This window comes from Aphelocoma coerulescens, chromosome 4 (genome assembly GCF_041296385.1).
Source record: "Aphelocoma coerulescens isolate FSJ_1873_10779 chromosome 4, UR_Acoe_1.0, whole genome shotgun sequence".
NCBI classification, from domain to species: domain Eukaryota; kingdom Metazoa; phylum Chordata; class Aves; order Passeriformes; family Corvidae; genus Aphelocoma; species Aphelocoma coerulescens.
This window is the reverse complement of record NC_091017.1, coordinates 56,572,934-56,596,573: the sequence shown is the minus strand read 5'-3', so window position 1 is coordinate 56,596,573 and position 23,640 is coordinate 56,572,934. Positions and strand designations below refer to the sequence as shown.

General features: G+C 41.2%; 1 protein-coding gene across 10 annotated transcripts in view; it reads left to right on the top strand.

Moving 5' to 3' along the window:
- Positions 1–23,640, top strand: part of TBC1D1 (TBC1 domain family member 1) — a 102,940-nt gene that overhangs the window by 17,993 nt on the left and 61,307 nt on the right. Inside the window, exon 1 of one of the 10 annotated variants that reach the window (XM_069014292.1) lies at positions 5,208–6,006. The exons of 8 other annotated variants lie outside the window; for them this stretch is intronic. In XM_069014292.1, the coding sequence (XP_068870393.1) occupies positions 5,794–6,006 (213 nt within the window). In that variant the 5' untranslated portion in view covers positions 5,208–5,793. Of the gene's footprint in view, positions 1–5,207; positions 6,007–13,284; positions 13,513–23,640 lie in introns of those variants that run through there. One more of the 10 variants, XM_069014295.1, reaches the window with a different exon arrangement.

Here is a 23,640-nt window from a genome sequence, read left to right as displayed (position 1 = left end):
CTTTCCAAGTTTCACTAAGCTTGGGCTTTAGCTCACTTGGAGCTACTTAGACATGGATGTTCACATTCAGGCAGCTGTATTTTCTTCTTTTCAGATTTTAAAATGGCCCTAAAAGACAAATGCAAGCCATCCTCATTAAAATATGAAGATGACAATTCATAAATTATGGTACTGAGTAATCACCTTCCTGAAATAGCTCCTTATGTTTCCATGCAGTTGGCTATTCATTTAGAGTTTTGCCTTTCCTGGGCTGACATTTATGCTGTGCCCCCAAGGTCATCAGATGGGGGCTCTTTGGCTGTAGTGGAGCAGAAAACCAAAGCAGAGGAGGCATATATAACTGCTGTATTTACTTTAGCAGCACAATCTCCCATCCTGTTATATGTCAAAGTGAATAATGGTAGAAAATCCTTGTCATAAAATCAGTGCTTTCCTTTGCCTGCTGTAGACACAGTTGTTTGGTATTTCTGTTTTTTTTACCCTCTCTGTGGATGTCAAGTTATGGGAAGGGCTGTGGGAAATATTCTCCTAAAGAATGATTTGTGTGACTGGACAAATACAGGCTTAAATGGATATGTGTGTCTGCCCTAAATGTTGAGCATCGAGGATCTGATACAAGGATTGAGTGGATAATGCCAGTTTATACTTGGTTTGTCCTTTGTATGAAACTGCTGGTTGATGTGGACTTCTCCTTTCTTTCCCACCCTCCCCCCACTTTTCCCAGAGTGACAGTAATTGAGATCTATTGCTAGTCATACAAACAGCTTCACTGATGATGATTCCTCTTGCATTGGGTTTAGTCCAGCATAACCAATGGAACACTTTACATTTGCAAGCTTCTTGTTTCAGCCTTTAAAAGAATCCCACAAAACTGGCTTCACACAGGCAGAATGTGCTTCAAAATTGTATTTTTAGTAATCATGATGTGGTTTGTTGAGTTGCTTTTTTGCTTATATGCTGTGCTTCTACTTACAATGTAAAGAACTTGCACAGGAAGAGGGAATAAAAGCTAAATTTTGTAACTCCTAATTTGAGCTTTTTGGAGGCCATGTTCAGCACAAAGGTGTAAAATACAGCTTGCAGTGAATATCTGTTGGTGTATTTCCATCTAAACCTATGGCTAACTGAAATGGAGGTGTTTTTTGAGAGTCAGAAAGCAAATTATACATAAATCTTATTTCTGAGTCTTTGATGCTGAAAATCTGTCTGCACTTTAAGTTCAGGCTGGTTCCTTTGAAGACAACAGACATATTTGCAATAATGACTTTAAACATGCTTGTAGATGCTTGGTTAGCACCTATAATACCTAATATATTATTCTGCTTGGTTTTATCCTTAGATTTTTTGAATGACATTTATGTTATTCATGTAGGAAAAAATGGTTTCCAATACCTGTAATTAATTCATTTAGAAAGATTTTTAATGAAACAGAAGCACTTTTAAAACCAGACAACAAGAAAAATTATAATTCAAATACAATAATATATTCAGGATGATTAACATGGTTGATTCAACACCACTATTACAAAAATTAGGTTTCTTTCCTTGTTTAAAAATGCAAATAGAAGTATGCCATATGTCTGTGAAGCAATAATGTACTTAAGTCTTAATAATAGCAAAGCCCCATTCATCACTTTTAATTCTCTGAGGACTATGAAAACTGTGTTCTAATGTGCATCTCCAAGTACAAACAGCACTGGTACCTTCAGAGGTCTCTCACTGAAGCTGAATTCAGAGGCATTTCTAGAAGCTGTTACCATGTTAAGATTGCCTTTGTTGGAACAGTTGTCCAGCAGCAATGAAGCACTTCAATTTTCCCAATTTAAGTGCATATTTCAAAGTGATACAAAAGTGGGTACTGACACACTGGAACAAGGCACTCTCATTCCCGAATCAGGAGTGGGATTTAGGAGAGAAAGCAGTTGCTTCTGCGGAGCTCTCTGCACTGTACAGCATTCCTGACAGCAGCGTTCGTGGCCAGGCCGTTAGGAAGCTTTTCTAACTGCAGGAAGAGGGCTTCATTGTTCTTAAAAGGGATTAGTCCCCAGAGTGCATCACTCCTTTTGTCCCCCCAGTCCCTTCACACGTTCGCAGATTCATCAGGGTCCAAGATGAGGTGTTCAAGTGCCACTTAGTGGCTGTCTGGAGCAAATGTAAGATACTACGATTGCTGTGACAGTTTTCACCTCTGCTGCTGCTGCTTTCCACCAGCAGGAGAATTGCTCACCTTACCGTGGAGATACCGAAGGCTTAATGTAAAACGGGTTGAAAGCAATTGAAAGATGCTGGTGGACTTTCAGTAAAAAAGTTTCAGTACTGGCATTTCCATTTTACTTTTTTTCCCGAATTATCCTACTGAAGTTCTCCTAGTAGGTTTTTGGTGGGGTTTTTGTTTTGGTTTTTTGTTGGATTTTTTTTCAATATTTTTGCAATGCCTCTAAAAGTATTGGAATGAGTTTGCTTTACTATGCAACAAGAAACAGTAGTGTGTAAAATCTGTAGAACAGAAATACTGCTGTTTCTGGAGTTTAATTTCACAAAACAAGATGTACTTAACGCTGGTTAGTGTTTGACATCAGCCACTGTTCTGGGATGTTTCAGCTCCCCTCAGCAGAATAACTGATAGATATGAAAACATCATCTCTCAGTCATGTTAGGAGCTTGCTATAATACATCTTTATGTGTGTAAGGACAGAAGTTTATCTTCTAGAAACTTGTAGGACTTCTCAATATTCTTTACATGTACGTTATTAAGTGCGCAGTGAACTAGATACATCCATAAGATGCATAAGGATATAGTACCAGCTTGGCCTGTGATTTTAGTGGGGGCAATTCTCAGATGAATAGCTTTTACGTCTCAGAGTACATGTATTGTGTGTATGCAGGCTTCCTCTTTACTAGGTTTTCAGTGGGCTTTCTGCAGGGAGTTCGTGTACTGCAGAAGGCATGCTTCAAGTTTTTCTTTTGAACAGAGTTGTCTTTTTTTTCCTTCTGTTTCAGTTTTTGTGTTTAATAGACCATCCATATGCATGCTAGGTTTGTAAAAGGCAGAAGAGTTCCCAGGAGCCTCAAACAAACAAAACACAGATTTCTGATTACATTTCTTGTTAGAGTTACAGAACAGAAACTGTCAAGGTCTCAGGATAAATCCCTTTGCACATGATGAGACAATGTACTTCCAACAAGCCATATAAAACCTAGATACATGACAAATTTTCCTTAGCCAGATAACCCTCAGTGACCAGACTTTAAGTGCACATTTGCACAAGGCATGTCAGCCTGTTCTGGAAGTCCTGATGCCAGCTTGAAACATCAGTTAACTTAGACTTCCAGGTTTTTGTCTTAACTGGAGTTGTGAGTGAAATCAAAGCATTTGTATGGGGATGATATTCTGGATCTACAATGAGAGAAGTAATACTTGATTCTTACTAAGTTCTTGTTATTTGACTGTATATTACAGCTTTTTGCATGCTAAGAGAAAAACCTGGGAAAATTGACTAAAGCTGGCCTACATTCTATTCATAAATTATAATTGCAAGCAATGGGACACTTGAGAATTTAATATACCCTGGATGAAATGTCCTGTTTAATATCTTTATCAATGATCTGGAGAAGGGGATTGAGTGCACCCTCAGTAAATTCACAGGTGACACGAAATTGAGTGGGAATGTTGATTTGCTGGAGGGCAGGAAGGCTCTGCAGAGGGATCTGGACAGGACAGACTGATGGACCAAGGACAACTGTATGGCAAAGTACTGGATCCTGCACGTGGGTCACAACAAGCCCAGGCAGTGCTACAGACTGGGGCAGAGTGGCTGGAATGTGGCCCAGTAGAAAAGGACCTGGGGGTGCTGGTGAACAGCTGCTGAACATGAGCCAGCTGTGCCCAGGTGGCCAAGAAATCCAAAAGCATCCTGGCCTGTGTCAGCAATAGTGTGGCCAGCAGGACCAGGGCAGTGACTGTCCCCCTGTACCCGGCACTGGTGAGGCCACACCTCAAATCCTGTGTCCAGTTCTGGGCCCCTCCGAACAGGAAAGACATTGAGGGGCTGGGCTGGAGAAGGGCAACAGAGCTGGTGAAGGGTCTGGAGCACAAGGCTTATGAGGAGCAGCTGAGGGAGCTGGGGGTGTTTGGCCTGGAGAAGTCTTAGGGGAGACCTTATCGCTCTTTGCAACTACCTGAAAGGAGGTTGTAGTGAGGCAGGGATTGGCCATTTTTCCCACATAGCAAGTGACAGGAGGAGAGCAGAGGGCTTCAGTTGCACCAGGGAAGGTTTAAATAGGATATTAGGAAAAAAATCCTCAGTAATGGAGTTGTCAGGTATTGGACTAGGCTGCTCAGGGAAGTGGTAAAATCACCATCCCTGGAAGTATTCAAAAAATGTGTGCATGTGACACTTGGGGACATGGTTTAGTGGTGAATATGGCAGTGCTGTGTTAGTGGTTGGACTTGATGATCTTACAGGGCTTTTCCAACCTAAATTGATTCTATGATTCTAAAAGACCTGCTCAGATGACTTCTGAGGTTCACTTATTCATTCTTTACACCTGTGGACACATTCAAATATGTGAGTTAAGACTTGCAAATTATTCAAATACGTGAGCTCAGACTTGCAAGTTGCAGTGGTATCTGAACTTGCCAGATCGCTTCAGTGAAGAATTCAGCTGTCCAGCCCATCCATCCAGCCTTGTGCAGGTTTCTCCTGGAATGCCAGAGTTTCCCTATTGGTCCTAAGAATGCCCAGAAAGGAGGAAATGGCAGAACTGACCTGTGATTATTTATGTATTTCAGTAGTGTACTGCATGTCAAATAATATTTTAGACTTTATTTCTGAAAATATGTACACATTTCCAAATTTTATCAACTCCGTGAGTCTTATATGAAATGATGCCATTATCTCACCTTCTTGGTGATAAGACATGGTTAACACAACCTGTGGTGAGGGACTGCGTTTGGTCTGTGTGGATCCGTGTTTGTGGATGGCTGACTCAGCACGCAAAGTCTTCCATTGTTGTGGCAGAGGAGCGGAAGCGCAGTCAGCACATGTGGCTGAAATGTGCAGTGGTGACTTACAGTAGTATATCCTGAGCCCTTTGAAGCGATGCAGCTTTATCAAAACAACAAAAGAGCCATAAGGATAAATCCTGTTGCTGTATTTTAAAAGCCTCTCTATTGTGTGTTGTATTTCACAAATGTTTTCCAGTGTGTTTTTAGGAGTTAAAACAGAATTGTCTTAAAATAACTAAATGTGCAATGTTGTTTGTAATGAAACCTGGAACTGCAAATTTCTGAATGGAAAGCCAGCTGAATCATGGGGAAAGTGGTTTTTCAGATTGGTAAAGACAGTGTTTGAATCTTGGTTTTAAAGATGGTTTATTGCCATTTTGTGGCTTTCACTGTAATTGAAAGACAGTATGACTTAGCCAAAAATACAAAGGCAAGGAGTCCACATCACTGGCAAAGGTACAGTCAATGGGTTAATAAGCCTGCAGAAGAGGGTAGGAAGGGGAGAGATTAGAAACAGTAAGTTAAAAATGTGTGCAAGGGAACACTGCTGATAAAGTTTTCCACTTGCAAGACAGCTGAGAAGGAATATAATCAACAGTACAACATAGCAAAATAAAAATCACAGATAATTTAACAAAAAGGTACATTTATATGCTCCATACAAAATTACTGTACATGCAAATTATTATGCTTGTAGGTTCCAGTGGTATTCTCAACTTCACACTACACTGGAAATATCTAGGGAAGGACTGTGCTGCAGCTTGCAATCAAATGGAAGGCTGGTGATGAGAAGTGATGCAGAGCAAGGGTTGGGCAGGCAGCTGAGTGCACTTCTTAATCAACTGCAAGGGGCTGCTGTAGTTCTCATCTGGCTGCTGCAGTTCTCCCACCAGGGTTTTGTCCAAGAGCACCAGAGCAGGGAGGCTTATGATATGAGGGCAACATTACAGAAATTAAAATTTCTTCAGCTTGATTCTGGAAAAGAACAGGACAATATGGTATTTTTTTCCTCTTTTTGTTATCTATGCTTGAGATCCATAAGGATATAGTAACAACTTGGTCTGTGATTTTAGTGGGGGCAATTCTCAAATGAATAGCTTTTACACTCAGATTCTCATCATATGTGAACTGCAATATAGTTCCATTGACTGGAGGTAAGTTCTGGACCCTACACCAACTGAGAGATAAGCCTGAACTGATAGCTCTTATTGTTAAGCAATTCGTAGGAAAACCAAAAATATTTTGGTTTGGGGGTAGAATAGTTAACACTTAAAATTTTATTTTAACTGTTGGAGTTTTTTCAGTTCACTGAAATGGGGGTTGTTTTAAAGTATGTGAACTACAGTATAAGCCCATTAGAATCTGTGCACTGTCTATGGGGATTGTGGCTGAATTGAATGATGAGAAATCAATGCTGTTAGAAATGGATTTCATTAAGTTATTAAATAAATTGTGAAGAACTGAGAAGACTGGCTATTTTTCATGGCTCTCCATACTGTGGAACTCAATATACTTCCCTCATCTCCTACTGTTGCAACTGAAGTTCACAAAATAATATGCCTAGGGCAATGGGACTATTTTTTTGTCTATAGTTAATTATGAATCTATAGTTAATTATGTGAACAAAGAGCTAGGCTATAACTCTGTAAAACAATGCATACGATTGCTTATTTTATATTACTCATCACTAGAGTGTTCTAGTAAGCTACAGTAAATGTGGACTAACTAAACTAACATGAAGTCCCATGTAATGGAAATAGGCATTCATAATATACATGTCTCCCACATTATGGGGAATTGATAAAATTAAAATAATGTTTGGGTTTTAACCAGTCAAATGAGAGGTGTCATGTTCTGTTCATAGGTTTTCCTCAATACTTTCTAGGCATTTTTTACTCTATAACTTATCTATTATTGGAAGTAGAAGTGCTTAGTCGTTTGGGGTTTTTTTCCCACTGTGAGGTAGTGCTTCTTTGCAAAGGAAATGAGACGTACCTTCAAATGAATTGGGTTTTTTTCCCATCTGACTTGAGTTAATCATATAAGCTTTAAGATCAACAAACACTTTAAGTATAACTTTTAATTAATTGCATTTTGAAAATGTTTTTAAAACTTTAAGAGTTTGTTGGGTTTTTTTTCCTGAGACCTGTGAGTGCTTGTCACAAGGAAGCAGCAGGAAGCTGATAGAAAAGGGTGCAAAGTCCTTTCAGGGCCATGTATCTAGTGCCAAGGGACATTAATGGCAATTTGATTTTCACATCTTTTGCATCCCAGTGCTGCGTGATTTTTAAAATAAGCACTCTTGCATAATTAGTATTTTATAGTTTATCCAGTTGTGTCTGGGTGTGCGTGCAGGTGTGTGTCATCCCTGTGGCATTTGCTGCTCTCTCCCCAGAGCCACCTCAGCATTCTGGAGAGCTCAGCTAAGTTATCCCTCAGTTTGGTGACACTGAGAAGACCAAAAGTTACTGACCTACAAGGAGGAAAACCAGGAGATTTCCAGCTGTTTTAGCTACAGTCAAGACTTAGCTGATGATCTCAAGGGCTTGACCTGTGTGTTTGTCATTGCACACTGGGAGCATCCCCATTTACTTTGAGCTCTGTGATTTGCTTCTGCAGTTTCCTAGTTTGCTCTGCCTGTTTTCAGCTTTTCCTGCTAGTTTCACAGCTTCCACAAAACCCTCATTACTAAACAGAATAAATGCATGGAACCTCTGATGTCTCTTTGTGGCAATTCCCTGCTGTGCTCTGAGTTTTCCCAGTTGCACATTTGCCACATCATCCTTGTGGGTTTTTTGCATCCAACTATTCAGAGCAAAGTGATCTCTTCACAAGAAATCTTCATAAGTCTTACTTGGACTTATCTGTAGATTCAGGCTGTGTTTTTTCACTCATTTATAGAGATCTGATCATTTGATTACAATTAGATCGCTCAGCAGTGCACATTTCATCTTGGTCAAATGCAGACATATGATTATGCTTGAGTGGAATTAGTCAGAACCCATGGCAAAGTTCCTGGCAGCTTTAAGCTTTATTTTCTGTCTGTGGGAAGACAAAAAATACTCAATCCAGCATAAAGCTTGCCAATCCAAAGTTTGCTCATCAATGTTTTTTGAAGTGTTTGAAGTGGCACTATGATTTCAGTCCAGACAAGCATTTTGCATCAGATGACCCTAATGTTTATGAATGGACACTAATGGACCCTAAAGCTAGATTGTGTTACTGTTATGCTGATTTTGTATAGCCTTGGTTACCTTTACAGGATGGTGGGTTCCACATGCTGTGAGTAGTATTTTCTCCAGTCCCTTGTTTGACTAAGGATTTCACCAAAACCTACCACTCTGAACTTTCTGGAGCAAGTAAGAAATTATCCATTCCATTCAAGATAACTCACTGATCATCCCAGCATCTGCTATCACCCACAACTGCCTTCTAACAGGGCATAAGAAAAGCAAAACCATTTTCTCTAGATACAACTTTTCAAATGAAAAGAACACCTAAGTACTTCTTTGTCCAAAACAGACCCACGGGGAAGAATCTGGAGATAATGGTAGCCAACCAGGAAAGCTACGTCAACCTTACATGGTATTTTATCATCTAATACTCTCATGACCTCTCTCCAGTTGATCTAACCCTGCCTCTAGGATATTAATTGTCCAAGGAGGACTTCAATTCCACTGTCTCTGCTGAGTGAGCAACTTGGTCCATGTGCTCTTACGCTTCTCTCCTACAGGTGTAGAATCACCTTTCCCTTCACATCTTGCTTTCCCTCAGTCCTCCTGCTGAGGTACAGGATCCCAAATGAGCCTCAGCACATGTTAACCCTTTTATGCTCTGACACTGTTGGATAGAGAAAGGATAGTGGTGGTAGGGAAGAGGACAGATAGCCCATCACCAACACAACTTTTCATTCCTGAGCGAGAAATCCTAATATCACTTAAATCAAAGCATTTTAGCAATTACAAATTTTGTGGTAGAAAAGACAATTATAAGTAAGCTAAACCTACAGGAGAGGTTGGAAAGGACTCTGCTGCTGAATCAGTGCCCAACACGGGTGAGGAGCTGTTCTCTTCTGTCTGCCACACAGGGAGTGAATTGCAAGTTATCTCTGGGCACTGGCCCAATGTCAGCATTTTTCCAGAACATTTCACTCACAGTACTAAGAGGATTATACAAATCATTGTCATTTCTGTTTCCACCGAGGGACTAGAAACCACTAAGAAAGACATCCCAGGTGCTTTGGTGAAAGCTGGATTTCATCTTTAGCATGGCTCCTATGCACTTTGAATTAAAGGAACAGCCACTGCCAGTCTGTGGTTAGGTGTCAGATCTTGCTGTTGTCTTTCATCAGGGGGCTGGCACAGATCTGGTTTGGTGAAGTAATTTGGTTTTATGATTAATATTTTATTTTGTATTGAGAAAAATGTTTGCTTATAATTTAGACAAAAGAAGTAACAAAGCTTATTCTTTTCTTCACCACAGTATCTATTCAGAAGCCACTGAGTTAGGCTTGGTTGAGTCTTTGGATAGGATGAAATGCAGAGGATTCATTATTCTTTTCCTTTGCTGGATTCACTTGAATAATTTTTTGCATCTTGCATCATACGAAGGTGCCATGAAAGTCTGGTGCTTACTTAGACATCTTTGTTTTGGTGTGTTTTATTACAGATGCATCTAAGAACCAAAACATTATTACATTTTGAATTCGCATTACAAACAATTCTCTCACAGTAGTTACTTTCTTCCTCTCTTTTTTCTCTGATAAAGTAGAAACCATCACACCTGGAATGAGAAAGGATGAGACAATACTGAGGGAAATCCTAAAAATGGTGAGAAATAAGTGATAAAGGATAAAAATTGTGGGTGTTTTTAAACAAAGACCAAATATTGGAAAGTGATAATTAAATGGCAGGCATATTTTTTCTTGCATTTTTTTCACCTGAATTTATCAAGACCTTCTTGTGTACAGGGAGGAAGGAGACAAGTGAAACTTGTAAGTGAATGTGGACAGAGGGGATAATTCATGAGAAGAATAACTGCCAAAACATGTTTAAGTACAATTCAGAAGAAAAAGCTTTAAATGGGAATGGGGTCTGCTTTAAAACCACCGCTAGTGTTAACACAAAAGCAACAGGAGAGGCCAGTTCTCAGGTACCACAGTTGTGGCTATACCCTTAATGCAAGTTCTTGTGAGACATCATTCAGTGATGACACACTGTGAAGAGTCACAAAAATATTTATTACATTAATTAATCCTAGAGAAAGCTGAAATCAGAGGACAATGAGTCAGAAACACTCCTCTTTTGAGTTAAAAGGTCAACTGCACCCTCCTTTCTTCCTAATATTTCCTTATGTCTCCTTTTTCTTTTCATCTCTCTTTCATTCTCCAAATGGCTTCTTTTAATGGAGAAAACTTTGTTGGAGAAAAAATGATGGGGGTATTTGTGTATGTGTAAATTTATGTAGGAAACATAAATCTGTAAAACAGAAAGATTACCTTTCTGATGATGTAAGCTTTAAGTTGTGGCTTTGACGTAGTGTAATTGTTGCTATATTAAAAACAGCCACAAATATTTTGCTAATTCTTTCCATGATAACATGGAACAGCTTATAGGACTGAGAGGTTTATTTTGATTTTAAGAGATCATACACTTGGATAAGATGGTGTCAAGTGCTACTTACTGTTTATGCAATACAGATATTATTCCCTGGCCCTGAATTTTTCCATTTCCCCAAAATGGGTATGTAGTATTTTTGGAGATACAGTTATCTACACAAGCCAAACTTCAAATACTGAAATACAGAGGTTTTGTTTTTAGAAATTTGAACATCCTGAAAAATGAATGCAGTTATTGTTCCCACTACATTACTAAATGCATCTTTTTTTGGAAGGTAAGCAACACAGTGACCTTTTCATTTACCCTGAAGAATTTCATGCATTCCTAACTGTTTTTATAGCTGAACACTTAAGCCTCACTACCAGCTGTTTCCCAAATGCCAAAGTGTGCCCACTCCTCCTTCCTTCAAGGCTGGGATCTGTCATCTTTGTTTAACAGATGAACTAAAGCAGAGAGGGCAGTTATGTAGCATACCTGAAAGTCGTGTTAACAGCAGAAGCTAGAATTCATTCATTGTTACTCTCCTAATTCAGTCTTCACCACAAGACCACGCTTCTTCCCAATCCTATAGAAGCACATAGAAGTTTTCAGAGTGCATTTGAAATCATATAAATGTCACTGTAACACCTACATGTAACAGTAGGAAGTTAAGTAGTGTGAGGTTACACACTGGAGAAGGCTGTTTGAGCCAGTTGCAGACAGGGCGAGAAGCCAGATACCTTGACTGACATCAGTGTTTAATGTGGACTCGGGGGGAGATGTGTGTATTGTTAGTTTAAAATTGTGTAAAGATGCCAGTCAGGAAGGGGGAGCTGGAAAAACTCCCAAGCTGGCAGTAGCTCCTCAGAGAAAGGGGAAGAAATAATTATTTAGAAGTAATATTGTTCACACTCAGCGTTAGAGAAATAAGACTCTTGAGACTCTTAGGCTACCATCAGTTATAGTGGTTATACTGTACAACTATGAGCAGCACATAATGAGGAGCATTCTGCCTTGCTCTTGCCCTCAGTTGCTTTATGAAATAAAAGCAGACCTGGTTCTGTACTTCAGATGGTAGTACTTGTCAGGTTCTGAGTTTAAAGCCCTGAGAACAGATGTAATTTTTTCATCTATGTGCTCTGTACATCATAAACAGTAGCAGCAGTGAAAATTTCTCTATCATACCAGTAAAGCCTTTAGAGACTGCTACCAGAATGGGTGTCAAATTTAGTCACTTATTGGGCTTATGGCTAAGAACATCTGTACAATCAAAATGTCCACGGCCGCTATCATGACAGAGAGCCATTGGCCGTCCTTGTGACTTGTCTCTATCCGTAGAACTATTAGAAAAGTGAACTCTATTGTCCTTTTATGAAGATCTGAAATGTATTTGTTAAGGTTTTAATTTCAGAAACTGTAGCTTAGGTACAGCCTGTGAAGAGCTGCTTTTGTGTTGCCCCCTCATCCCTCTGTGGCCCATTACAGACATAAATCAGTGGTAGAGCACTCACCAGCACAGCATTAGGAGGTGATAGAGCTCTCTGGCAGCTCGCTGCCTTGCTTGCTTTGCATGAACCAAACCCAGGGCTGCAGTATCATGCAGTCTAGGGCAAGGGCCAAAACAACCTCTTTTCTGCCTTGGTGACCTGTGAGATTGGCTTTGCTTCTTCCCAGCCCATGTGCGTGGATGCCACTCTTTCCCTCCTGTTTTCATTTAATAACTGAAACAACTGGAGCAGTGTCAGCTCTAACCCAGAGATATTCCATTGGCCGTAAGTGTGCAAGTGCAAGCACATGAAAGGCATTCTCCCAGTGCAGTAGACTGTCTTGGTCAGAGTGTCTTTGGGCAAAATGAAGAGCTGAATTTGGCACTTCATCATCTAACTTTGACCAGTTGAATTTTATTGAGAAGTGCAGAACAGACCCCTATGCTTTCCTGTTACGAGCGTGCAAATCTAGTTCTTCATGTTGTTTCTGTGAGGTGGTGGAAAATAAAGGGCTTTTTGTTTAGGGCCCAGTGGATTATTCCCTGTGAACTCCAAGCCTTTTTTCCTTTCCTAGTTCTGTGTCCTTCCTCCAAACTCAGGCAACTTCGTTGTTTCGGGCAGCCCTACGGCCACTGAGGAGGGGGATGTTCACAGCCGGCTCAGCCAGAGCAACGACAGGAATGAGCAGCATTCCTGGTTGAGTGGCAAGTAACATCCCAGGACCTGCCGGAAACATGTACACTACTGTCTGGTCTTCTACGACAGTCTTATTTCTGTTAGTTGAGCTGCTGGCGTGTGATGTCAAATGGCATTAGCTAACACGAATGGCAAGACAGACTGGAAGTGTAACATTTCACAGTGGTTTCAAACAGATGATTTTCCCTCGATCCTTTAATGTGAGGAATGACTTCGTTGCCGGGATGTTCGCAGAAAGTTTTAGTTACGAATCCCGTCGTCAGCGCTGAATTACGTGGCCGGGCAGCGCTTGGCGGCCGCCGGCGGTTGTCTGCGTTGCCGGGCGCGCTGCCGGAGGGCGAGCCCCCTCCCTTCCCGAGCCCGCTCCCTTCCCGCCCGCCGGGAACGCGGCCCGCAGCCCGGGCGCGGGGAGCCCCGCCGGAGGCGGAGCGCGGCGGGGGCGGGACGCGGCCGCGGCCCTTCCTTTCGCTTCCCTTCCCGCCCCGCAGCCCGCGGCTGCAGCCGGCGCCGCCACGGGCAGTGTCCCCGCGCGGAGAGCTCGCGGTGCCGCCGGCCGGCACAGCTCGGCGGCCGGGACAGCTCGGGAGTCCGGGCGGGCCGGTCCCCTCCCGGCCCATGAGGCGGTGGCAGCGCCGGGCGGGAGAGGCGGAGAGGAGCGACCGGAGCCAGGGATCGCCGCGCCGGAGCCCCTAGGATGTCACCATTGTTCAGCTGGGTGGCCAAGGTAGGCGGCGCGGCGCCCGCCGCCCTCCACGCTCGGGCAGCAAAGTCCAGCCGTAGGGCTTGCAGATATTCGCGTGTAATTTCAAGGCAAGTCAGTCATCTCTGGGAAGGGAGCAGAGCCCTGCTGTATTGTTCAGCCAGGGAAAAGGAGGAGCACTCCAAGTGACCAGTAAAGGTAACCTGCTGTCAGACGTGGCTTGGGTTTACGGGCTAAAAGCGAAGCTGGAGGTCTGGCTGACTTGTTCAGCGTTGCTGCGGATCTGCAAAAGGGGAGAGCTGTAATTAAAACTGCTCAGAAGGCCTGATCTTAGTGCCTGTTGGAGTCTAACGCTACTTGTGTACTCTGAGGAATGTGTAACAGCGCTCCCACTGTTTGTTTTGGACTCGTTTTTTCCCTGTTTTTTGTCATGCTCTTAATTTATGAAGAACAATAAGTTGGATTTTAATGGGACACTTACATGTTTCACTATGGTAAAGCATGTGTTGTGCTGGCTTCTTCCTCTATGTATCTAGGGCTTCAGTAGGATTTTCCACTGTAACTGAAATTACGTGTGGATGCAAAGCAGTAAAGATGGTTAGAGATCTTTAGAATATATTTTTGAGCTGCTGTTTAAAAAAAATTCCAATTGAACAGTCATTCTGAATTTAAAATGAGCTGCAAATGATATTCTGTCTGGAGGCACAGTTTAACGTGTAGAAGAGGACAAGTGTGTGAAACAGCTGTATGACAGGCAAGAATTGTAGGTTCCTTGAATGAATTAGCTGGGGAAAAAGACTATCTTGAAATTTAACAGACAGCGTAGGCTTCTAGGCAGACCACATAAAACCTGGTTCTCTCTTCTGTGTTGTCAGGTGTAAATGGTCAGTTGCTTAATTACTTCTGTTTCCCTGTTCCTGAATATTTAACAGGTGAAATACCAACCCTGGGAAGATGGTAAGAGGGAATTGCTTGATATGTGACTGTTGCCTTTGTTCAAATTCTCAGGGATTTGATAGGGATAGAAGGATTTGCTCTATTCTGTCTTGAAAGGAGACTGCTGAATTTTAGACACACCCTGAAAAATCGAAATTTATCCTTCTCTCTTTCCACTTGCGTTTTTTTCTCTGGGTGAAGACCTGTTAGGTGGAGCACGTGTAGTTGCCTCTGCTGTCATGCCTCAGGCTCTGTCTCATGCATAACATAAGGCCCGGTTTGCCGTGTTATGTGAGGGAATGATACCGGCTGATGTCCGTGCCGACTCCTGTAAACGTGCCGGTCTCCTATACAGGTGGCTGCTGTTAAAGATGAGCGGTGCCACTGAGTCCATACTTCAAGGATGCCCCCAAGGGATGCCCCATTTCCTTCCCTCGTTGTTCACTTGTCAGCTGGGCAAGGCAGCTGGTCGGAGAGGAGTTTGTCTTGGAAGAGGTCAGAACTTGTAGCACACGGAGCTCACTGTGTTTTTAGAGAAACAAGCTCTTGCACAAACACACTTCTAACTGCTTTTAGGAGTGCTTTCTGGGCTTTCAAAACTAATTATTTCAATGCTGGTTCCTCACTACTACTTAGTTTTATTCTTTTGATGGCCATTAATTGTCAGCACTAATTTGGGAGGGAAAGCAAAGCAGTGTACTTAGAAATATCAAATGAGGCTTGTGAATAGAGAAAGCTTTCCTGCCTGCCAAAATCTGATCAGTAAAAATGTAGGAGCTGTTGCTGTGGGATTTCAACACAAATGCAAGCCTTTCCAGTTTTTATAAGATGGTGGCCCATTCCAGAACAGGGAAAGACTGTGGGATGGGGGGGGTGCAGGGGGGCGAGGAGGAAACTGCCCTCCTCGAAGCAAAGCTGTCCCCTTGCATCTATTACTTAAAAATGAGTGACCCCCCACTTGAGCAACGTGTTTAAACTCACCATGCAAGTCCCCAGGCCTGCAGATGAAGCCACATGTGAAGCAGTTTACTCCCATGTGCTATGAAATCGGTTTTCTTGGTGTTTGTATAAACATTACCTTTTAATATATCTTCTTTACACATTTTTACATGCAGCTTTACCCAGCTTGTCTCTTACCTACACACAGGCTCTTCAGGGCTGAGTTTTGCAGTGCTGCCAGGCTCAGCCATGGGGCCCATTCTGGGCTGGAGGATAAAGCTCTACTTGAGTCTTACGTAGATTGACTTTGCCCCCATTGGCCATATGGATGCTGGCTAAACCCCTGAATGATGTCTCTGTGGATAATGAATTCTAAAGTACTGACTTGTTTTGGTCTCCTAAAATTATTTAAATAAAAAAGAATAGTTATACCTGTTTTTCCTGCATGGTTTGATACAAAGTTAGACAACTGACTTAAGGGAAACCTTTGACTAAGCACCTAAAAGCATAGTCTCTTGAAAGTGTAAACTGTTTGCACTGTTCTGAGTAGAAAATGCAGTTGCTTTTGTAGATACACAAAGACTGTTCATATTCAGTTTAGATCACTGAAGTAACTGGTACTAAAAGTAATCATTGTGGGGTTGAAAAATGTCAAAGCTTTCAGTTTCAAAAAAAAGACATGCAGATTTTTAGTGGTAAACTTGCACATTATTAATTAATTAGTAGGAGATACTAATACAGTGATAAGTGTTAAAAGTGATTTTATTTCTGTTCCTATATTTAATACAGCTTTAGTTAAAAAAAAAAAAAAAATTAGTCTTAGTTCCTTAAAAATTGCTTAATTTTATAATGCAAGTTTCTATTCCGAAGCAGGTTGACAGCAACCAGAATTAGAGAACTGATTGCTGAAGAAATAGAAACAGTTCTTAATGCAAGAAATTGTATAAATAGAGAATTTTGAGCAAATGTGTCCTCACATTCTCAGCTAGGGAAAGGGCTTGTTCCCAGTTCCCTCCTAAGGGGAACTGAGAGCAAGAGAGTGTGTTGCTGAAGCCTGAGGAACCTCCAACACCGTGCCGCCAGCCCTGGCAGAAAAGGGTGGGGTTACAGTGTAGCTGTCCCGAGCTGGGTTGGCTAATCTTGGACCTTGAGTTGAGCAGCTGATTGTTTGGACTCCTTCTCCTGTGAAAATCAGATTTTAGGGTGTATTTACAGTAGATGCTCTGAAATTCCCAATAACAAAACAAGAAGTAAGTTTTAGTTTGGTTTGGGTTTTCTTCAAGGATTTCTGAGTCAGAATGGCCTATGAGCTTTCTTCAGTTTGGGAAGCTCTCAAGCCATCAGCAAAGTTTCTATCCTATTCAGTGCAGCAAGCCATGGCTACTTGGCTTGTGCCATGAAACATTACTGAAGAAGTAATCATAATAATATTGGAAATGCCACTTATATTTCTTGTAATCCTAATTTAGCTTTATATGCTGTGTTAGAATTGATCTTGCTGGTGTTTTGCCATCATTCCTACTATTTTCTATATAACAGAGTGCCTAGTAGACCTCTGGAGGAACATGCATGGGAATAAAAATATACTCCTTAGTTTAGATCAGAAGCTACAAATGAAATTAATTTGCCTTCTGCAAAGGAATTAAGAGGAATGAGAGACTGAAAATCAGGATGGCCAAGAAATCCCCTCCTGCTTTTTTTTTTTCCTTTTTGAGAGTGTTCTGAAAGGATGATCTTGGCTTTTTTGCTGGTCTGTTCTAGGGTATATCGCACTCATTTATGAGGTTGTTTTGCTCCAGTGTAACTGACATGCCTCTTTCTTTTATTCCCAACAGCTTCCAGCAAAGTTGAGCACCTTTGGGCATCTTTAATCCCTCAGTGAATGACTTACATTTTAGCCAAACAAATCAAGTTTTGGTCTCTTCAGGAGCCATCATAACCAGGCATTTTAACACTGTCTAAAGCAAAAAAACGTAAACGTTTGTTAAACCCGTCTTACTTTTAAGCCCATCTTACTTAGGATAATTTATTTGGGTAGGTGAGTAAGTGGTCGTGGTATTCTATGGAGTGCAACTCTTGTTTGTGCTAGTGCATTTACCCCTCATAACCCTTTTGGTAAATGAATTTAAATGCTTGCATACTGTATCAAGAATCAAGTAGTTAATAGAGAACTAGTGCCAGGCAAGAATTGGGAATCACTGAGGAGGGAAGGCTCAAAAGCCATAGTTTTCCTTGTGGAAGAATCTCCTTGAAGCCATTGATGCTGTGGGTAGGGCTGAAAGGACAGACCCTCACTTGTCTCCCAGGCTGGATGCCAGCAACGTAGCAAAGAGAAAGTGCAGATTTCTGCCAGAGCTGTGTTTTGGTGCCCAAGTTTGCACAATGCCCTTGTCAGAGAACACTGTTTCTGCTCAGTGTGATTCTCCAGGTCAGTTTATGTTGGGGTAAAATGTTGTTACCAATTGACAGCTTTCAGATAAATGCAGATTATCACAAAATACCATGCAGTTAAAATGCACTGTTTTCTGTATGCCAGTCACTCCTCGCCTTTCCCTGCAGGGGCCTGGGTGATGACTGAGGAGTATGCACTCAGCATTTGAAATGAAGTCAGTCCTGTGGTGAAACCCCTCAGTTACTCAGCAGTTAAGTTCCCTTTGGAAAGGTTTTCTTTTATTCTTCATCCTTCCATTTCTTTTTCTGCATGCCAGGCTCGAATTGCACCTGCTCTGCTTAGATGTTCCCTGTTTGGTGGGAGAGGGCTGGAATATAGTCACTCACATGGCTTTTATGTGGCTGCGCAGGTGTAGTAGGGCAGTGTCCTCTGCATTTGTCAGGTACATTAGGGGTGCTTAGTAAGGAGTAGAGCTCTCCACAGAGAAATTCCTGGCCATGTAGATTGCAGTTTAGCAAGGTTTTTCTCTTGAATCATTTATGCCTTTCTGAATTAATTTCTCATGAGTTTCTTCTTTCAGGTTCATGTTGACCTTCAGATTTAACAAGCCAAGCCCGACAAGGTAGCTGAGCTTGCTCTTTTGTACAAGTTCTGTCCTCTGCAATTCAAAACAGAACTTTTAGCCTCTAGTCAAATGCTGTTTCTTTTCTTTGCTGAAAAGTACTCTGGAAGTTGGTGCTTGCTATCTTCATGTGGTTAACATGTTCTGAGCCAACCGCTAGCAAAACTGCTAGTAAATTCTGCAGGATCAGGGAAAACCCCAGGTCCTATCAAAGATGCATGATACAACTAAGGGTTTGTTTGGATTTTTTGCCACATATATGTATGTCTGCAGCACTGCAGTTTAACTTTATTTGCCTTACATTTCATGATTTAAAACACTGTTTCATGTCATAGACTTTTTTGAAAGGCTACTGTAATGAAGCAGTCATTACTAGAGGTGTTTCTGAGAACACCAAAGCAGCAGTTCCACTCTGGGTCCCATAAATAGAAATATCCTTAGAGAAAAGTCAGGTAAAGAACCTCTTTACAGTCTGTAATTTCCCATCATCCTGAATGTAGAAGTGGCAGCATTTCTGAGAAAACCTCTGCTTTAATGGGTTGTTGGAACTTTTTTACTGTACCATCAAATAAAAGCTTTAAGTACTTTAAGAAGTCTTTTGAACCATTTTATTTTGAATTTGAAGGAGCTGAGGTTGTGTGTGGTGTACAAAGGTTGACTAATGACTTAACAAGTAAATCCTCAGTGGAATTATACAATTATTATTCAATTAAAGGAATTACATCTTCGTTGGTGTTTGGTTTTTTTTTTTTCCATTAGAAGCCTTTACAGATCAACTGTTCAAGCTGAAATACTTATGGATGCCAATGACTGAGAGGAAAAAAATTCTCAGCCTCTGTTTTGGTAGTATTTTATGTATCAGTTAAGATACACAAAATATGTCAAGAGATGCTTACTAATTTCTATGGGGAGGTGAGGCCCTAGAGCTGGGAAGAGCAGCCAGAACTCAGAGAGCAGAAGGTGAGGCAAGGGAATGACTTTAGCTACTGTGTATTGGTTTTATCACTGAGTTAACTGTACTGAATTGTATCTGAATTGTTTTCAGTTATTCTTGCTTTTTAACCAAGTTACAATAATTAATCATGAGATGTATTAATGCATAAATATAGAATTTTAATAGTAGAGTTTTCACAGAATCACAGAATAAGCTGTATTGGAAGGGACCTACAAGCATGAAGTCCAAGTCCCAGCCCTGCACAAGATACCCCAAGAGTCACATCATGTGTGTTATCCAAACACTTCTGACTGGAAGTCACATGCACAAATTTATCACAAAATGAGGTTTAGTTCTGTTTAAATGGGTGAAAATTTCAGGGCTGAAGAGGTTATCTGGAATTGTGCCTTAGACTTCTGTCTTATTAACTGAAGCAATGTGAAGAGAGCGTAAAAGTGTTTGTTGTCTTCCATTCTCAGGACACTGTGTGTGTAAGCACAAGTGTCGATGATCACATTTCAAAACCAAACCAAACCAAAAATAATTCATGGCTGGAGTATCTGGAAGTTTCTTCCCAACTCAAAAGTTGCTAGCTTTGGACATGTGAATGTTTCCCTTTATATCCTTGTAGCACCATCACTATAATCAAAAGCATGGGGGTTTTTTTCCAGGGGAAACCTTTGATATGCGGCTACCAAACAAGATTTTCAGGTACAGATATTCTGTGAAATTGCAGGTTTGGGGAAAAGAGGCTGCTTATGCATAGTTGCACAGGCGCACTCCCTGCTTCTGAAAATGCAAAGCTGAGCTAACTAAGCAGCTCCTTTCTTTTTCAATCAAACATTTTGGGGGGTTTATGTGATTATTTCAAGGAGCTCTGTAGCCAAATATCTTACTTTTACCCCATCTTAACGGTTGCCTCTCTACATTTACTGAACTATTGGTCTGCTGCTGTAGCACCAATGAGGTGAGCTCACTGAAGCTGTTGTCATGGAAATTTGGATGGTTGGCACTAAATGTTTCATGCTGGTTTTGTTTCTGTGGTACTTTTTATAGCTTCCAATGTCCTCAGATGCAAGTAATGGAAAAGGAAATTTGTAGAAGTGCTTTGGAGTGTTAGACAATTATGTATGTAGAAGGGGCCTCTCTTTAAAACTGGTGCTACTTACCCTGAACCTGAACCAGTAATATGTGCTGGAATTTCAGATTTGGGTATGTCCCGTTGGAATATAACCTACAGAATTTATCATTCTGTGAGAGCAACATTTCTGCTTAACGTACAGTCATTGAAGGCTGATTTTTTTTTTAGACTAAAGCATATTTTTTATATATGGACAAAGTTCATGCAGCTGATGTGGTTTTGTTTATGAAGCATGGAGTCATATAAAAATTATTTATTGTAGGTTGTTGTAATTCAGTCAGCATTTTTTCTTCTGTTTTACAGCAGAGAAAGACAAAAACTGGTGAACTAACTGCTCTTTTAAGTGAAAGTCAGAGTAGTTTTCATGGGATGTTTAATCATTACTTTCCCATCCTGTTCTCCTGTGAGTTGACCTGAGGCAGATGAAATCTGTTACTATGAAAAAACAGCAAGTGTGCTCATCCACAAGCAAGTTAGTTCACCAGGATTTTGTACCAGTCGGGCAGAATGGTGGAAAAAGCTGATCAGCTTCTTCACTCTGGTTCCCTTGGGGCCTTTGTAAGTTTAATGTTCAAGTAAGATTCTTCTGATTAAAAATACCATCTGTCCCTGTGCCTCCCACCAGCAGCCCTAGGAGGAAGGTCTGTGTGGCTGTCTGTTTCCTCAGGAAGTCTGTCAGCTCTGTTGTCAGAGTAAGAGGGATGGTGCTTCACTCTGCTGCAGATAAAACTTGCACATCACTCAGTCAAAAGCATCCATAGGCTGACTTCCCCGCTCTGCCCTCCTCCATGAGACTCTCAAAATAAATTTTGAGGGGAGGGGGATTTTGACATGCATTTGGGTCAGCTATCAAGAAGGTTATATCAGAAATAACTGTAGTTGTAATATGGAGACACATCAGCAATGGAGTTTTCCTCCCTTCTTGTTTGGAGTTGGATATTGATAAAAAGGACAGAAGAATTTCAGGCTTTTTTTTAATTGCAAAGAAATTGTATTCACTTCTGTCTGTTTTGTTAACCCCTATTTTGCCAGTTGTACCATTTTGATAACTGCCAGAAGCCCAAGAGCAAAGGAGACCGGGAGAGAGCCTGTATCCTATTGTACAAATGAAATTTAATCTGATTAATAATTTTTCCAAAAAAAATTTAGTACCTCATTTCCTGTTTAATCGTGTTATTGCCTTTCAGTTATAAAAGACAAATTCTCTCCCTTGCCTCAAAAAAATTCAAAACAGAAAGGAACTCTTGTCCTGAAAGCTTTAAAATGCCATTGCTCTCTTTTTCCATTTATAGCTATCTAAGAATAGGCTTCCTTCTGTTTCCCACCCCATAGCCTCCAGTAAAGTCCCAGGCCTGTCTCAACCCTGTGAAAGAAGCTGCTTGCAATTCCATCTTGCACCTCTCCCAAAAAAAAGGATTTAATCTCTGTTGATAATGAACGAGCACAGATATTTCTAGTTACTGCTTACAACAGGTATTGCCTTGTTGTTCAGTACTCACCTTGTAAAATGTGAGCCAGGAACCCTGTAGGTATGACCAGCAACTACTTTTATGTCTTAAAATGCTGTTTTCTTTTATGAAGTTGTGTGAAAAGAAACATTTGAAACAAAATATGGAGAAGATAACCCTGTGAAGATGTTAATGCCTTATTTGAAATATCTTTTGACTTATTCCACAGTTGTTCCATACAAGTTTATGGTACTGAATGGCAGAGCTGATAAAGCAGTACAGAATGAAAAGAAGTGGTTTTAAGGACAGAAAGGGCTGGGCAAATATGAATTAGTGAACACCATGTACTAAGCCCACCAGGTATATGGCAGAGTATACTTCTATTCTTCCAGAAGCAGATTTTGTAGGAATGCCCCCTTCAGAGCCAGTCAGATGCTGTTGTATTTTGAGATAGTCTAAAAGCACATGGAGACTTTCCCAACTGCAGTTTGCTTTTGGGTCATGCATTTTCATGGGGAAGGGTCCAAAAGTAAGAAGCAATCTAGGACATGGCAGTTTATTTATGGAGAGTAGCCAGCTTTTGTTGTATTTCAGGCTTCAAATAAGGTTTTTCTTGAACACGTGTAAGAAAAATCCTTAAAGTGTGTCAGCAACATGATGCATCTCTCTTGGGGAGGAAGCACCACCACAAAACAGAACAGCCCAAATTCACTAGAACACTGAGTACAATTAAATTCTACTTCTGAGCTTGATTACAGTACTCTATGAACAGATTCTGCAAATATTGGTTTGGGGTTTTTTTTTCCGAAAGGAAAGGAAACCTTTTTGTGCCTCTTTAAATTACATTAAGTGCTCTCAAACTCGCATGATTTTGCAAGTGTACTCTTTTCTGTCTGGCTGAGGAATCATGGGGAATGTTCTCGAGCTGAGATTTGTCTGTAATATTAAAAGGAATGTGATACTGGGAAAGTGGCATACAGTACTCATGACATCAGTCTGCAGTACTTCAACAATCTTCTGGAGGTAGCACTTGATGTGTGTGGGAAGTCTAGTCCCCTTTACAGCTTTCTATGATAATGTAAAAACTGTAAGAGTATGTATTGGCTACATGGAGCTCCACTCTTGGTGCTGTGTCAGAGTCATCTCAGATGATGCTAGTGGCATTCGTCCACTCATCCAGGTGAAACAGAACTAGATTTAAACTGATGACTCTCTTCTGCCCCACGCATAATATCCTTTGAATTTTAGTGCAGATTCATCAGCTTCTTACATGCGTGCCTTCAAAATTTGAGTCTTAGCCTTATCACCCTCACTTACTGCTTTCTCTTTATAATGCCAATTCAAACCTTACTGAGCAAACCATGCCCACAAGTAGGCATGTGTATGATTGTTCTTCCTTTCATGGGCCCATGGTGATATTCAGCTGTTGAACTCTCCCATATTAAGGCTGAAACAGCACCTCTGTCTTGCTTTTGCAGGTTTCACAGCCCTTCCTAAGCAGCACACCTGCACTGTGGTTAGTCCTGCTGGCTGCTACCCTGGCTACCTCTCCCAGCCCTCTGGTTGTGCTCCAACTTGTTCTCCTTTTCAAAAGACATTCACGAGCTCTCTGGTTAAGTGAGACACCCAGTGCATCTTATGTGCTATAGAGAGAAGTGCTAGACCAGCATGTGTGGCTAGGGAAGCTGCTGAGAGTGGCACAGTTTATAGTTGTTTTATGAGCAGTGAGGATACAGCAGG